The 18,054-nt window shown below is 38.8% G+C and overlaps 1 protein-coding gene across 6 annotated transcripts in view; it reads left to right on the top strand.

Annotated features, from left to right (window-relative positions):
- Nucleotides 1–18,054, top strand: part of LOC139452339 (endothelin-converting enzyme homolog) — a 237,480-nt gene that overhangs the window by 191,918 nt on the left and 27,508 nt on the right. For all 6 annotated transcript variants that reach the window (XM_071233782.1, XM_071233777.1, XM_071233776.1 and 3 more), the window contains one exon: nucleotides 16,821–16,869. In XM_071233782.1, the coding sequence (XP_071089883.1) occupies nucleotides 16,821–16,869 (49 nt within the window). The remainder of the gene's footprint in view (nucleotides 1–16,820; nucleotides 16,870–18,054) is intronic.

An 18,054-nucleotide genomic window follows, 5' to 3' on the forward strand; every position in this document is an offset into this window, starting at 1 on the left:
TCGGTACAGCTGACTTTACAGAGATAATGCTCGTGTCGTGACAACCTAGGTTCATGGCCTTTGTTTGGCTAATACGTGTGTATGCGGTCCCAAAGGAATCCCTAATTACACAGAGTAAGTATAGGTTGGAACGCGATGACCTGGTTGAAATCGTTGAAATGGTTAGTTAGAGTCCGAGGCGGTAAGGACTTTGCGGGTTCGAATCCCGGTGGCGACAGACGTATATCGTGAAATGATTCTATTATGAAGGTAAATAAAAGGGGGAAGAAGACGGTCCGTCATTGCCAAGTTGTATTTAACTGACAATTCAGTTAGTTAATGCACGGTCAAAGACAACGGAGCTATTGTGTAATAACGAACAGACCCTAGGTCGGCTGGGAGATTATGAAAAATTTAGAATCGAAATACTTTTATCATGGTTCTAATCTTTATGCTGTCAGTTTTAATCTTGACTGATGGTTCTTCACAGTCAGTTGTTTCCCCACTCAGAAAAAAAATCTTGTTGACGGAAAATAATAATACACACATTGCATGAAGGTTTGAACTATATTGATTATGAAAGAATTTAAGAACCAATCAAATTGATTAAAACCTGATACAGAGGCTCCTGTGGCTGCTCATCACATGCTTTAGCTTTTGATGCCACCAAGATCAAATATAGTCTAATCAGGACGGTGTTACATGACAAAAGGTGATTTATTCGTTATAAAAGGAAGCAAATTACGTCTAGAAAGAGATGGCTAGTGTGCCCTGCGGAGGGTTATTACAGTAAGCGTGTGCTGTTTCTACCAGAGTCTTGTAAACATTACGGAAGTGATATCACCTATATCTTTTGTAAATTTGGATTTGTTTAATGAAAGGCTTTCAATAACTGCTTCCCAAGTTTCAATATGTTCACACATCATTAGAAACCAATGATTGTAGCTGCTGCTGCTGCTGCTGCTGCTGCTGATGATGATGATGATGACAGCGGTAGGTAGCTTTGTTAATCCTGGACGACTGCAGTGGGGATTGGGTGGGTACAATGGTTCGCCCAGCTGATTGTGTTTGATGGTACTCCGACGACGTTGCTCATGCGGTCATACAGGCGCTGGTTAGTGTCGCCCAGACCTTGTTAATTACAGACCGCAATGTCTACATGGGCTTCTGATGGACCCATCAATGTTTATCCATAACCGTTGTATTTAACAATACAAGGTAACCAACCGATCGTAGTATTTATTTCATATACATGTACATTGTTTTCATTATTAAATATCACAATATCCATGGTATAGTGACATTAATAACCTGCAGTATAACATATATAACGCGGGTTAACACATGTGTGCGTACTGCATACAGTCACTGATTCATCAAAGCAATTGCATTCAATAAACCTATTGTCATTTACAATATAGCGTTTAGTATTGACGACAAGGTGCCCGGCGGAAATTGTCTCTGATCAGTCAGCCTTAATACATAAAGCGTCAGGCGTATCCAAGATCTTGTAATTGAACATTGGCCTCTCAATAAAAGCCAGCTAATACCTGCAATTCGAGATAAGTGATTAAATGCACCGTTATTTATCGGACACTACATAATGTCCGTTAACGGAACGCAAGTGTAATCGACATGCGTATGTTGCATTACGGGCTGTGAACGTGTACATGCACTCAACTGACCTTCCAGAAGCAAGGGTTATCAGTTCCATCGTGGCATATACATTCGTTAGCTGTTGTGATTGTCGTTCAGGGTGTCACACAGATAAAGTTGCATACATATCCTTAAGTATTTGATATTTACTTTTGACATGTAAATGGTGTCAGTCAGGACAAAGAAATATTCATATATTGTATCATTATGAGGGCATTGAAACCTCGTTAATAAAACTCCGTTACATCTTTACAGTTTTTTTATTAAACATATGGGCGCTGTGGTCGAAGGATGGTATTCCGCTTGTCACAAAATACGTATAACTTAAATAAATGTTTTTTTTAATGATTTCTGATTACATAAAGAGCTGCACGCTTATTGTCATTATTGAGACAATATTCTGGGCTGTTTCATGACAGTTTGTAAATTGTCTGGGGAGTAGTTTCGTAAATAATTGTTTCAGTTTGGTCTGAGATAATAAATGTGAATTCTGATTTGCTCTTTAGGGTACATTCAGTTAATGTAGTTTTCGAATCTAAATTTGTTGCTTTGCAGAAAAGAGAATTGTTTACAATGTTAGAGTATATATATATATATATATATATATATATATATATATATATATATATATATATATATATATATATATATATTGTCTACGTTAACAGTCATGTTACTGAATGTAACATATTAATTTTTTTAGGCATATCCCATGAATATATGAAAAAGACTCTCGTGTGACAGTGACAGAGATGAGGCGGGACTAATAAGGACGGTATTCCTGTGTTTGTACTTGTCTGTTTGCAGTGAAATGCAGTATAAAGTCTCGTTTCCCTCAAGTTGAGGGATAGTGGTAACGGTTTCTTGTTAACACTGGATTTGGTTTGGATCCAATGTCTTTTGTCCTTTGCCAGCTTAGGTCTAGACATTGTGATTAGAATCCATGTGTGGTATCGAAATACTGTCTCCATTTAATCAGACTAATCGGGTTTTGTTAGATTGAACGTCTTCGTGATTTAGCAAATGAGCAAAATGTTGTTGACGTCATTTAATTAGAACTGTTACACTTGCAATGCTGACAGGGCTCATCTTTGTTTGTTGTTGAAAGCCGCTGCAAAATCCCAGCTATACGACGAATACATTTGAATTGGGGCCAGATAACCCAGTAATTGATATTGTGAGCAACAATCCACGCCGTTGGGATATGACGATATACAATCAACCAAGTCACTAAACCTTACGACCCGTATCAGTAAGGGTGGAGCCTATTCTAACCCGGAATCTTAACGGGGCAGCTTAGCTTGGCGTCAACATTGTTTATTGTCAGAAATATATACATTGGGCCGTGTATTATGTTTACATTCCGCGTTAAGGACGGGCTTTAATAGATCAAAGCAACCCATGCGTGTCGTAATAGGTAAGTAATGGATCAGGTGGTCAGGCTCGGTGACTTGGCTGATTGCGTGACTTCTCACCCCGATGACGTATATCGATGATCACAATATTGATCACTGGATTGTTTAGTCCGGAATCGATTATTTACTGGCCGTCGTCATAGAGTTGGAACATTGTGAGTGCGACTTTAAAACAACAAACACACACACACCCCTATAATCGTATATAAAGGTTCTCCGTTTTGAATGTCCGGATCATAGGGCTCCTGACTAACGGGGTCGTGACAAACGAGGTTTGTTTGTTTGTTGTAACAAGGTGCCAACTGATTGTCATGGTTTGGTAAATTGTTTGTTTGTCCGGACTGACATCTGTTGTAACAAGGTGGCAACTGATTGCCATGGTTGATGGTTTGGTAATTTGTTTGTTTGTTTGTCTGGACTGGCATCTGTTGTAACAAGGTGGCAACTGATTGCTATGGTTGATGGTTTGGTAATTTGAATCTGGTCTGATTTACAGTCATATTGACACGGGTGTGAACGGTCACAAAAGTTTCTGCTCACAAACAATATTGCAGGGAAAAGTCTGGCAGGATTAACACTAACTTCATATCACTGTGTCATCATTTGACTATCTCCATAGTTCACAGATGACGCACACGGCTGCTTCCCATGACAATACAGCATTATTATGTTTCCTAATCTAAAACAAGTTTGCATGCATACAGTCGTAAATCGCGTGGCTTCTCCTAAACAGAATGTATCCGTAGACTTGTTTTCATTGGCACCCTGTCGAACATGTAGACGTTTCTCAAACAATATTTCCCTACCTTAAACATGCACACGTCGACCTTTATGTTGCATCAATATAAAAATACGAATTGCTGTTAAAAACGCCTTGTTTCTGTAAACCGGGACAACACCATCACATGTAACTACTTCTTACGAACATCGTGTAATAGCATGTCATAAGATTGAGGCTGCCGCAATCGTGTAAACCGTACCACGCGAAAAATCCATTGTACAGTTTTAGGCCCAAATTGAATTGAAAAATCAATATGGTTTTGAAAGGACTTATTGATAATGCACATTTCATCGGGGAACTAGATCGATGAGCTGTTGACAGGGTTGGTTGGCGAAGCGGTTATGCAGTTTTACCTATTATTGATTAGTATTGATTTTTGAGGTAGTGGTGATCGATAGGTAACGCTGCGATAGGCATTACACCCTACAAGAGTGGAATTAGTTGATATTCTATACACTGTTTTCCAAATCATTAGTTGGTTGAGGCGAGATATTATCTGAGTATTGTGTGGGTCAGATTGCCAACGATTTCTTATTGTGTTATAAATTATTTAAGTGACAAATAGAGCGACTAATGACAATATTTGCATAATTTGAATACCAGATTGTAAATACCCTTAAAATGTACAAAAGTATCGATAAGGGATGTATTTAGATCTAATCATTATGTTGATCATGTGCAGGCGGACTGAAAACTATAGCAATAAGGTCGTGCCATCGATCAACACCTTCATTGTCGGGATGGTGATGATAGGCTTAATGCATTTATTTTCTGATTACGTAAAAAGCTTCATGCTCATAGTCGTTGTTTTGATGATATTTGAGACATTTTAGACATTTTTATGGCAGTTTGTGAATTGTATGATGGTGTTGTAATGTTCGTAAATAATTAGGCTGTCCGAATGAATCTGGCTGTTTTCAATTCGATCTAAAATAGTCAATGTGTACTGTTTGTCGCGCTCTTTAGGATCCATAGAATTTATGCATCCATCCATCCATCCATCTTGTTTTATCCTTTTTTTCTTTTGTCTATTCACCCCCTTTCTTTTTCATTGATTCATACTTCTTTTTTCAATTATTGATTCGGATTCTATTATAAGAAAATATGTAAGTAATATAAGTACCCAATAACAGCATTCCAATTTCCCGGTCGGGGAACGCCGAATACAAGAAATTAGGTAACCACAAACCAAAGTGTTAGTACGTGTATACATTCACCTTGATCTGGTTCACACATCGGTTTATAAGACCCTATTCACGCAGCACATATACCACTTGCAGTGCAACAGCACGGTTAAGCACTAAATACCTAATTATAAAATACCATACCGTATTTAATTATTAATTCTACTAATCTCAGCATAATAATCATTTTATGCGACATGCGAGCACGTGATATATGAATAATAAATAATCAGTATGTCAGCATTTACCGCTTAATCACATCCTGATAATCATTATCACGTGGTGTAATTATGCGACTTTAATTATCCCTGTATTCACTTGGGTATATGACCTATGATTCCCTCTACGGTGAGGTGACGGTTAGCTCAAGGCCATGTGCGGCGTTTTAATAGTCGCGTGAACGATCTACTTTTGTGACAGGCTTCATCTTCTTTTAAAAAACATTAATCTTCCTTTTTTTGTCCTACGGGATGTTAGACGTCAACGATAGTATCGATGTGTCTGAACTTTGACACTGTTTGGATCTATCACGGAAGTTACAACCTCCCCGCAGGCACTGTCTTTGTGGTGTCGTTTTAGTGCACTTGAATTGTGTTACGTAATTCTACGGCGATCGCCGCCGCCGGGATGTTTACTCTGGGTGACGCTGGGGAATCTTTTAAAGTGGGTCGGTTAAATACTTCTCAGGGCCTCAGAATATGTTATTATTGGGGCAATCGTGTGGAGGGTCAGTTTAGCTTGTGACCGTCACGGTGTAAAGATGGCGTGCGCCTCTTATCAAGATCAGAAACCTGCTAAAAAGTCGGCAATTCCCAAAAGGATTTTTACTTTTCAAAGGTAGGGCGGTTTCATTTGTTGATACACAGGTTGAAACTTCTTCTGTATTTCATCTAAATTAGTTAATGTCATTTTGGAAAATGATGTTTCTATGAGTTGTACGACGTTGTCCTTAATGATTTCTCTGTTTTCTTCTCCATTTGTTCGACAAAATGCAAATATAATCAAATAAACTAAATTCTGTAGATGTATTTTAATAATATTGATCCAGTCCGATACAGATAACATTTGTAAGATGTCGTGTAAATTGCTATTGTTAATAAAAGTAAGTAAAAACAAATCAATAGGGGTATAAAAATGGGTTATACTCCTCCCGACTAGCTTACACTAACGACTTCAAAATGAAATCGATGCCAACTGACCGACTTCATTCTAGTTAATGTACATGTAAGGTCCTCATCTAACCACTCATAACGGTACCCCCATCATCTCCCCTTTCTATTCGAACCAAAGCAAAAATAATCCCTGTTTTTGAACGCAGATAGATTACACAGATCAAACGTGTGTTTCTTTCGAATCTAAAGAGCACGTTTCCGATCGGAACCTTATCCGGAGCCGTAGTTAGCGTTGGTAGTCACACGCTTTTCCGGAAACCATCCGTCTCGAGATAAATAAGGTCTAAGTCACCCTGGCCTTTTATCGAAAACTTTCGTTTTTCCTTACAATCATTGTTGACGTTAATTCCTTTGGACAGCAATGGTAAGAAACGACGAGGTCTATGCATGCTAACCGCTCTTCAAACCCACTTACACCCAGAGTAAGATAATAGGACATAAATGCTTTCGGGCGTTCGTATGATGGAGATATGAGAAGTGCATCATTGAAGTATTGTGTAGCTCCTCGTTGCCAATTATGCAAATGTGCATGTATTGATTAATGAAAAAAAACAAAGACAAAGCTGTGAGTTCAAGCGTTGTAGATAAGGAAATTCGAAATCTATTAGTTGTTGTGAATGTAAAAATATTCGGAATTGATTTTTTGAATATTGTTTTTGCTTAATTTCCATTTCAAATTGTTGAACTTCATATACATCACGCGAGGTTTTAACTAGCAAAGTGAAAATGATGATTGATATATTTGCAATATTTATTTTTTGGCCTAGGGTTCTATAAATCTCTCCGCCTTATTAGAAATTTTTCGTCAAAGAGCATACTTGTTTTCAAAATCTTGTTATTTAAGCTTGTTAAAATAGAACCAAAATATTTCTAAAATGCACACAATGGAATGCGAAAATGGTTGTTATGTCTTGGCACAGTAAATACAAACACGCAATATGGTAACCACGTGTTATGGACAGAAAGAGAGCATGTTAAAACAGCACTGCGTTAAAATGACCATGGAACTTTAAGTCAAAACGGACAACAGAACAGAGCCAAAAATATATATATGGTCAATGAGAAAACAGTGTTTCCGTAAATATTCCGAATGATATATGTGATGCCGTTTCCACCAACGGAATCTGTTGCAGCTTTAGACTGATCCCAGTTGAATGGGCATGTGAGCAGTGCAATTGTGCTGATGACAGGTCGTATACAGGATTAACATAAGGTGTCGAAACCAATGGTATGACGTAAATGAACTTTGAACGTAAGTTTATGGGTACCAAGACAGGACAAAAGAAGGTCGGTGTATCGTTTGATGTGACCTTTCTAAACACCCCTAAGGCAATAACACCCGGATTATCACTGCTTATATAACACACCCGTAACGTGACACTTCAGCGCTTTCGTGAAAATGACGTTATGTTACGTAACTGTGTGCCCGAGCCTTTTAAAATGTCAGCGTGGGTCAGACAAAGACTCTGTGTGTAATTATCAATATCATGCCATTGCCTGCTTGTATATGGTCCTCTTGTGAACCTGACACGATTTTTCGATGATGTATGTTTTATTGACTTTGCCAGCTGGACGAAATACCGTTATCGCACCTGTAAATGTAAAACGCCAACGCCAGAGAATAATCAGTCCGTTATTGCAAACATCTGCCGAAACATTCCATTGGGCCAAACCAAACTAATATTGAAAATTATATGAATGTATGGCTGAAAATCAGTGACGACACCTGGTGTTCCCTATTTACGCACTTGGTTTGTTATCGTGAAGACGCCACTGTGATAGAGACAAGCACAGTCAACAAGTGTGCAAATAGTACTTATTCAATCAATACCAATATGACACCGAGCAAAATGCCCTTTTTCGAACATATGGCAGCAGCCCTGTCTCACAACGCCAACTTCATCCTGGTTTCACTCTTATCCTCAATACATTAATGTCGTCGCGTTAATTAGTATTCCGGTGTCTCTGAGTGATGGGGGCACGGGTGGCCCAGTCGTTTAAGGCGCCGCGATTCCCTGTGCAGAGTTGCGTCCCTTGGGCACGCCAGAAACCTATGATTGTGGGTTTGAATCCCGGTACGCCCCGATTATGTTTCTAGGTTTGTCAGCACCATACCCGTGCTCGTGGGTTTCATCGAAGTGGTAAACGTCTGAGACCTGCATCACTTCGGGCTTTCCTCCCACATTAAGCTGACACGCCGTGATATAACTGGAAAACTGTTAAAAGCGGCGTTACACCCAACTCACTCACTCACTCACTCTGAGTGATGGGTGAATGTTCGATAGAACAAATACAGCATTATCGTCTATCATATCAAATATTTTGTTTGTATTCAGGTATTCGTGTCCTGATTTATTTATACCCTTAAAAAATCCTTTTAATATTTGGTATGATTTCGGAGCTAATATCCACCATTTAAAAAATGAAGGCCATCAATTGCTAAACCAATAACCTCTGCCGTTTGATCCGGCTTATCAATTATTGCTTCCGAGCGTCATATCTAAATTAATTTCGTCGAGTCATTGGCAACGAGAATATAATCATTAATCAAAAAGAAGTTTTTGCTCAGTTAATGTATTTTATTACCAATCGTTGCCTTTGTGTTTCGCTGTTTCCGACAGCGGTAGCTGATATCTGCCAACGAATACCTTCGCAATAAGGGGGTGTTGTTTATTGGACTCGGATCATCGTCCCGGTTACGAACGATCTCGTAATAAATCGTAACACAAGATTAATAACTCGATTTATTTGAACTGATAAAAATCAAGGCCTAGCTATATGGGACGATGTGTTGTTCCATCGATGTTCAAATTCTACCCTAAGCATATATTTATTTAATAGTATTATAGCAATGGTTATGATAGATCAGCGTGATAGCGACGTGGGTTACGATAAGGTAGTGCATGAGGTTGGCTGTTCTGAGGTTAAGATGATCAGGTGAATGCAACAGCATATACATATAGATATGACACAACCGAAAGCCTGCAATCACGATCAATTAGACAAAGGAGATGCTGACATGAATTTTGAGAATTCACATCCTATGCTTGTAGGCATTGTTGAGGTGGAGAAGTAGGGTCATGTTGAATTGTTCATGTTTTATATATGGTTGCCCTATTATTATTCATTCAGATGTTTACTACTTACCTACCTACAAAGTACAGTAAATGGTAATTTGGGTATAACGAAGACACTCCTATGCTTTACCAGACTAGGTGCTGTGACGAGATATATGGACCGAGGTCTAGCGGACCGAGCGTCTGTCTGGAGGGCAGAAGGTCGGTGTTTCGATCCCCGACCGCATTATACCAAAAATACATTAAGACATTGTACTCATTTATTTTATTGCGAAACATCAAATAGATTAGGCATACGTGACTCACGAGGCCTTCTATATACATTTCATAACGGTGTGTACAGTTACATAATCTATCTATCTATCTATCTATCCATCCATCTAAGATCCATCCATCCATCCATCCATCCATCCATCCATCCATCCATCCATCTATCTATCTATCTATCTATCTTGCTACCCTGCCTGGCGCTCGGCATTAAGGGGATAAAACAAGGACTTAGTGGGCTTCGGGTCAATATACAGTGCATTAGTCCGTACTTGTCCAATCAGACATCCATGCACTCATGCACGCACGCAGGCACACACACTGTACTACTACGAAAAGCAATACCTTATCTGTTACCAAAAACTAAAAGCCAATAACATGTAGGTGTATGCGAAAATAATGATCATTGTCAATCTTTAACTGTTTCATTCCCTTGCGAAACATATTACACGTGTTTCTGAAGCAGGAGATGCTGCATCAACTCAGTAAACACATATTACGTAACCACGATCAGGGCAATTGAGCTACAAAGAACAGCCCAGATCAGACACACACTCTTTTCCTCAGACATTTCCCTGAAATCTTCTTCCGATTCCTCACTTCAACTTGAGGCTCGCTGTTTACGTAATGAATGCTTGAATCGGAGGCTAGAGATGGTATACCAGATGGCCAACGAGGCATGAATGAGTAGGCTGCCAGACTAGACGCTGTACCTTCTTGTAATTACTTTGCACTTCCCATCAGCTTTACTTCAGTGCTCTAGAGAACTATCGCTACATCACGAAGAACCTGTCTTAGGTTTGTTACGTTCACTCAGGACATGTTCAATTATTACGCATTTGGAATATATACTACTCCACTTTTGATAGGGATATTTTTTTATAACTAATTCTCAAAATATGTCCAGTTTATATTTAACATTTAAATAGAATGACATATCTGATTATCTCTATCAAACGTTGTGTGGTATATATTTTTCAATTTATGAATATCAAGTTTCTATTTTTAATAATTTTCTACATCCAATCAGCTTTACTTAGGTTTTCTGGAGAACCATCGGAACATCTTTGAGAATATGTCTTTGATTTTGTTACAACAGGAAGTCTACACAAGTCTCATATAGATCCGCCAGTTATGGTCACATACGTCGGGTTTCAATATTTTTGTTCATGGAGTTATGGATATCCACTTTCAATTTTCAAAGAGATTAGCTGTGCAATCAGCTTTGCATCAGAGTTTTTGAAAACCATTACCACACGGTGAAGACTGTCTGTTACGGCCACATGTGTTCAGTTCTTACAAATTTTGAATATTTCTTTATGTAGGTATGAAATGTCATTTATTTGAAGGAAGGGTCAAACCTGTTCTCAGTCTGAACAAACAAGAGTCAATGCAATTCAGAAACAGTTTACTCGTCTGCAAATTGAAGTGTTCTTCTCTCTATCTATTTACTAAATGGTGACTCTAATTGCGTAGTGATCATGTCTGAATTACGCACAGATCTAGAGCGTTGATAACAACTTCTAGTCCCTACCAGAAGAAAGTCACAGAATTGCGAAACGCTGTCTGCACTTGATACAGTATATAGAATTTACAGTGGTAATTGTTTGCGTAGGCCAAGCTGAGAATCATGTAACGTCGACAAAGTTTCAAATATTGGTAGCCATACCTTCTCATAACCTTACATTACTCTCTATAGCGTCTACACTACTCCAGTTTTAACTGAAATCCTTTAACACTATGAAAGTTGATACATAACTCAAGTCTTTGATGGCCATTTAAAAATGAATTTGGTGAACATGAAGACACGATGAACGTGATGAAAGGGCAAGAATCATCCCCGAAAAGTCGGCTATGAACAATAAATAAGTTGTTTTCTATAAAAAGGGTCATATCTACATATGTACATACTTAAAAGTAACTCGAATGCTTAAAAGTTGGCGTTTTTATGTGACAGACTGACAGATTGACCCTATATATCAGATGTTACCTTCTGACCAGTTGATGACCTTAAGGTATGACCTCAAGGTATGACCTGTGTTTTGACAGCAAATCAAGCGTACATGGTCTGATTAGTCTGTACCCTGCTATATATCCATCACCTTCATGGTGTCTCTCCTCATAAACAGGCCATTAGCCTTTGACGCTGAATGATTAAGCTGATAAACACGTCTGGCTAGTGCACAATCTGAAACTGTATATGTCCTTTATCTTTTTTGCAAACGGATGATTTTAATCCCTTCCATCCTTCGAACAAACACCCGGTGTCTGGTATCACGATGATTCAAGCGTGTTCTTTTATTTCTTAAGTTTATATTAGGAGAATATGTCAGGAACACGATGCACGGTTCTTATCCAAGATAGTTTATTCGGTGTTCATCTTTATCGGAATCTCCTCCACTTTATTAACTGCAATGCTACCAGTATCACGTTACTTATCAGATACGATTTTGCATTGTTCTAAAATATTCTTTAAGTCAAATGAGGATAGGTGACGTGCATGCACGTGTGTGTGGCTGCTTGTACGACTCCGGACTGATGCCGATTTATAGTGCTAGCTCACTGAGATACCATGCCGCAGTTTAATATGAATACCCCACTCAGACACAGTATACTGACTCAGAGCCGACCAGTCCTTGTTTCTGCCCCTTAATGCAAGACAGGGTAACAACAAGTATCATCTTTTAACATTGTTTGGTATGACGCGGCCGGAGATAGAACCCCGAACTCTTCGGGCGAACGCTCTACTACATGAGGATTCTTTTCTTGACTAGTTGATGAAGAACAAACACCAAACAACGAACCAGTGAAATTGTAGCCATTCAATACAGTTCAGTGGTTGTACAAGATAACTCACTCACTTTGTCAGTTTCTTTCAACTGTCGAAATAGAATATTCGTTAATATTCGATAACAGTAATGCGTGTTATCGGAGAAATGATTTTCGCCTTAACTGCAAAAATATTTAACTTCAAGTTGTTTACCTGGCGCAAGCAAAAAACAGAAACTTGTTTTTTAGGCAAGTGCGGGGATGCCACCGGAGGAGCATTACACGAAAACACCTGGTGTCATCACTGATTTTCAGTGACCAATTCATATAATTTCACCACTGTTTTACCTCTTACGCCGAATGAATCTGTTTCGGTAGATAATCTAGACTGATTATTCTCTGGCGTTAACGTGATATATATATATATATACTTAATTGGTTACATTTAATCATATCCCTTCTGTCGTGTTACCTTGACGACGTCTTTGTTGCAGTAACAAAGTCATAAATATGATGCTGACACTTTGCGTGGGTGCACGTTTCAGTCTTCATTATGTATAAGGTCTCAAACAGCACCATAAAATGCGACTTGGAATGTTGCCACGGTGTATATAAAACATGGATAATTTAATATGATAGTTGGTTCTCTAACTAATGTCATAAGTGAAATCGCAAACTATGACAATTAAGAATATTGTCCGGAGATATACAACAGCATACTTAGTCGTTAAGTAAGGGGCCCATGTGTTGGCCTTGTGGAAATTACGCGATCGACAAGCTTTGAGTTCGATTCCAGCATGAGTATTGTTGTGAAATCCATTCCTTGTGTCATCTGCCCAGTAAGCAATAATGTCAATAACCGTCAATCATTCCCATGGTCTATATGCACACTAGACCCTAGTTAGCACCTACTGGGTAGTAAAAACAGGTACCATTGATTCGGGAACCCTTGCGGTTTTCCTGTTAAGATTATGTGCGATTATTGGTTTATTGAACACAAAAATTCTTAGACCTGCATCGATACGTCAGTTAACCAGGCAGTCTCTATTAGCTGAGACTAATTGATTCCAGTAATTGGTCAATCACTGACCTCATCTCTATTGTATATGGCGATTGTTTGTCCGGATGATTATGATTGGTCAAATGATTTTTTGTCAACGGTCGGTGAATAAGGTGATTGTTGTTCATCAACACAACAGAATGTTGTGAGATTGGGCCAACGGGGGTTATTATCGCTCTGTATTGCCATCAGTAAACCTCATTATCTTTCATTGTATGTGTCAATGTATGGATAATCTGACGGCTTGGGCGTTGCGGTGACCTTGGCAATATGACAGGTGTTTCTTTTGTTCGTATGTAGAAATTAGTGTTGTATAGCAAACTCTATGTATTGATCATTTAAACCTCACGGCATGTGTTCATATTGGGTTTTTTAATAATTTGTTGATACGATGTCATGAAAATAACAGTAATGTGTTGGACGTAGTATCTTGCTATATGATGCGAATTTGGGGTTTGTTGATATTCCGAAACAGATAGCATTGATATTAACATATATTAAGTCACATGTTCCCAATCATGCATCAGTTCCTTTTCTGTTAAAAACCATGGCGGTAGGGTAGCCTTGTGGTTAAAGCAATTGCTCGTCACGTCGAAGGCCCGGGCTCGATCCCCAACATGGGAACAGTGTCTGAAGCCTATTTCTAGTGCCCCCGCCGTGATATTGCTGGTATATTACTAAAAGCGGCGTTAAACCATACTCAGTCACTGTTAAATAACGATGTCATGATCGTATTTTGGGTGTGTATGGTAGCCTAATGGTTAAAGTACTCACAGAAGCCCATTTCTGGTGTCCCCGTTTTGAATTTGCTGGAATATTGCTTTAAGCGCCGCGAAACAGTACCCATTCTCTCACATTATTTTATTTTGTATATTTTTGTGATATAGGATACATCCATATATTAGTTTCATTTAACATATATTTTTCTTGTGAATCTGATAGCATGCTTGTTTGTCCCATTGATGTCTTGAAACAATGTTACACAAGAAATATACGTTTCGTAGTTACATTTATACCTCATAATAAACTCCAATGAGAGTCATCTGAGGCATCTGATACTATGAAAATAGCCGTACCCGATTTACGTTCTGGTTCTGTTACATGTGTAGGTTGTATTTTTAACATTTGGGATTTTTAAATTCACGCTTTATTTGACTTTACTGAATGTGCTTCAAGAGGCTAGAGGCAACATGTTTAAGACACATAAGCGATCCGATGTAACGGGTTTCATCTCTGCAGTATCGCATTGTCCCATGGGTCTACCATCAGCTGAGAATAATGCAATCGTTTAAAGATGTATGAAACGACCAACTATCTGAAAGCATGCCCAAGATGAACGTTTTTATCTCTGCAGTTGTATTGTGGCTTATGGCTCAGTCATTGTCCTACTGTAAGACCATGGTATATACATGTATGATTTGTTTGTTTGTTTGTTGTTTAACGCCGCACTCAGCAATATTCCAGTTATATGACGGCGGTCTGTAAATAATCGAGTCTGGACCAGACAATCCAGTAATTAATATCATGAGCATCGATCCACGCAATTGGGATCAATGATATGCATTAACCAAGTCAGCGAGCCTGACCACCAGATCCCGTTAGTCGCCTTTTACAACAAGCATAGTCGCCTTTTACGGCAAGTATGAGTTGCTGAAGACCTATTCTTCCCCGGAATTTTCACAGGTCTTATACTTACATGTATGAAGCGACCAACCATCTGAAAAATGCAAGAACACGATGGAAGGTTTTATCTCAGCAGTGGCCCCTGGTTCAGACATCGAGCGATTTTTTAGACCAAGTTTATGGATATGTTGAACATCCAACTGCGAGGTTTAAGACAATCCAAGTTTACGAATCAATGTCTGCCTCGGGTCTCCTAGCCAGACAAGGTAACAAGGGGGTCTCTCCTCCATTGATCTCGACCCCATTGAAGACACACTTGTGTTGCACATGATTACAAATCAAGAGTGCCTGGCCCTACAGTTCAACATCTAAAATGGATGTAGTTTGCAAGTAGAGACAACCTTTTTCAACTGGTCAAACTCTTGTGCCTATGCTTCATGCCTCACGATGAAAGCAACGAATGGAGGCTTGCTCTAAAGCGCTAGGCAAATAGTGCTTCTCATTATGCCCTTTGTCAAAGGGTGTACCGACCGCTTATCGATGTAATAGGTAAACTGAGAAAATCAGGATATTTGTAGAGTTTTCTACGACATGTTTGTTATGTCGTGAATGTGACAACTAACATAATTAGGTTGTGTCTAAGAGGATTTATAAAGCTTCACCTTGCCATGTGTATCCCCCAAAATCCCGGTGGCGCCCAGCTTAGACTAATATACTTTTTGGCAGATAGGAAGAGTGAATATATTTGAGTCGTATTGGGGGAATTGTGTTTTCCGGATATTGATGGAATTTCTGTCATATGTCTTGTAGGAGCTTACAAAGTTTCTGTCTAGCATGTGGTACCAATATATCAGGTCCAAGCATCAAAGGATGCTGCGCGAGTGAGGCTCATCATACTTCGATGTGTTAGAATCCGCAAACTTTTCATGTATAATGTATTCAATACATGATACATAGTAATGCATTATTATCATCAAGTTATTGGATACCTCAAACACATATCACATATTCATCATCCACATTGTTATTTAAGACTAGGCGAGGTGAGGTGAAATGGGGTTTAACGTCGCGTTCCAAGATTTTTGCACTTCCGTAGCTGCTTGTACCAGTCGGGGCGTATGTTGGTCACCATGCCGCAGTTTAACATGGCTACCCGACACATTATACTGACTCTGAGCCGACCAGTCGTTGTTTTATCCCCGTTATACCGAACCTATCCAGACAAGTATCATCGCTTAACATCTGGTATAATGCGACCAGGGGATCGAACCACCGATCTTCCGCTATCTTGACAGATGCTTTATCTACCAGATCAAGAAGGTGTAATTTTTAAGAATACGTTTGAAACCAAAATGTCAACATGAATCATTGTATGACTGCGACGATGAACAGTGTACCGTTGTCATACACAGTTTAATCAATCTAGCATTATTATTTAATCTAAGAATGTATACCAATATTAAACTCTTTGCCATTTAATGAGTACTGCTCCAAAAATATGTTCTTTCTATACACTTCTAAACCAGCATACCAGGTCTGTCATACAGACCGTGGTACAAATATTCCCAATACAGCCCATGCAAGTCTATGATAGTTGGCAAGTCTAGATTACTGCAGTTTCAGTCTCTGAAAATGAAGAGAGTCTCTGGGCTTCTTATTATTATATTGCATGAAGATGAGTCAAAAGTTTTTGTAATATTTTTTTCCATTTCAGACAAGAAGATAGTCTACAGTATACCATGCTTTGGATTACAATTTTATACGCATTACACACTTGACAGCATATACCCTTTTCCCCTCCTGGCAGGTAGCTAATGGCTTGTGTCTTGTTTTTCAGAACCGCATGCACTGAAGAGAACGAGCTGCTAAATGCCAACTCAATCAAGGTAAGGAGCCAATTACTATCTCGACCAAAATCGATATTTTTTCCCAATATATCGTTCTTGTCTTTGTTGTAAACATCGTTTCAATACTTAATTACCCTTATTAGTCTGAACAAGAGCAGGAATGCAGGGACATCAGCTATCACATCCTTCTGCTTCTTGTTTTGGTGTACCTTCAGCGTTCAGCTAATGTGTTTTTGTAACGAAGAAGTATGCTGGTTACTTCATAAACTGTCTACTAGTACGTTACTTTGTGTATTTGTTATAACACATGGGACAGTTCCATAACATTATTACAACATCAGATGAAGTGAAACTTAACTATATATATATATTTTTTTAATGTTATGAAATATACAACATGCAAACACGCGACACTCTCATCTACACTGTTGTTATAAACTCCTGGTGATATATATTTTCAATATATGATTGATAAATACTTGTCGGACGAGGCGACTAACGGGATCGGGCGATCAGTCTCGCTGACTTGGTTGAAGCATGTCTTTGTATATTGACAGCATGGATCGTTAATCATAGGTGTGTCTTTCCTCGTTAAACAACACGCAAACAAATGTACACGGTTCACTGCACAGAATACACATCTTCACAACATCATTTGCCAATCAGTGATTTAGAAATTATGACAATCGTATGTGTTACAACTATCAATCCCTCAGTGAAGCTCTCGAAATGTTTTATGGTAGCCATTTCGAAACGTATCAGTGACAATAATGATGTCGATGCTGGTACCTTGTTTGACTTGTACCATACGTTCCCTGTATATGTTCAGGTGAGCAATTGACTTGCCTTTGCATGTGTTCATTAGGGGTGACCGTCACCTCTGGTATCATCACTATAGTGATTCATAAACACATACTCATTATAAAGTCGGAATCGTATGATCGACTCTGCTTTTGTCAGACATATCTTGTGAACATGGAAAGGGTTGCTTTTATTTACAATGACTTCAGCATCTTCATGTCTGGTGTCACCTTTAATGTATATTCGTCACTGTTTCTGGAGAGTGGCATTAACAAAAACCTTAGTGACACTCCTCGAAACAAGTAGGACAAATATTCAGACAGTGATCTCTATGCATGTACACATATCCATTTGGTAATATCAGTATACACATGCTATGTAAATGCGGTAACCCAGAGTTTTGTTTGTTGTTTAACTCAGCAA

This window comes from Haliotis cracherodii, unplaced genomic scaffold (genome assembly GCF_022045235.1).
Source record: "Haliotis cracherodii isolate W230 unplaced genomic scaffold, xgHalCrac1.p SCAF_9, whole genome shotgun sequence".
Taxonomy (NCBI): Eukaryota; Metazoa; Mollusca; class Gastropoda; order Lepetellida; family Haliotidae; genus Haliotis; species Haliotis cracherodii.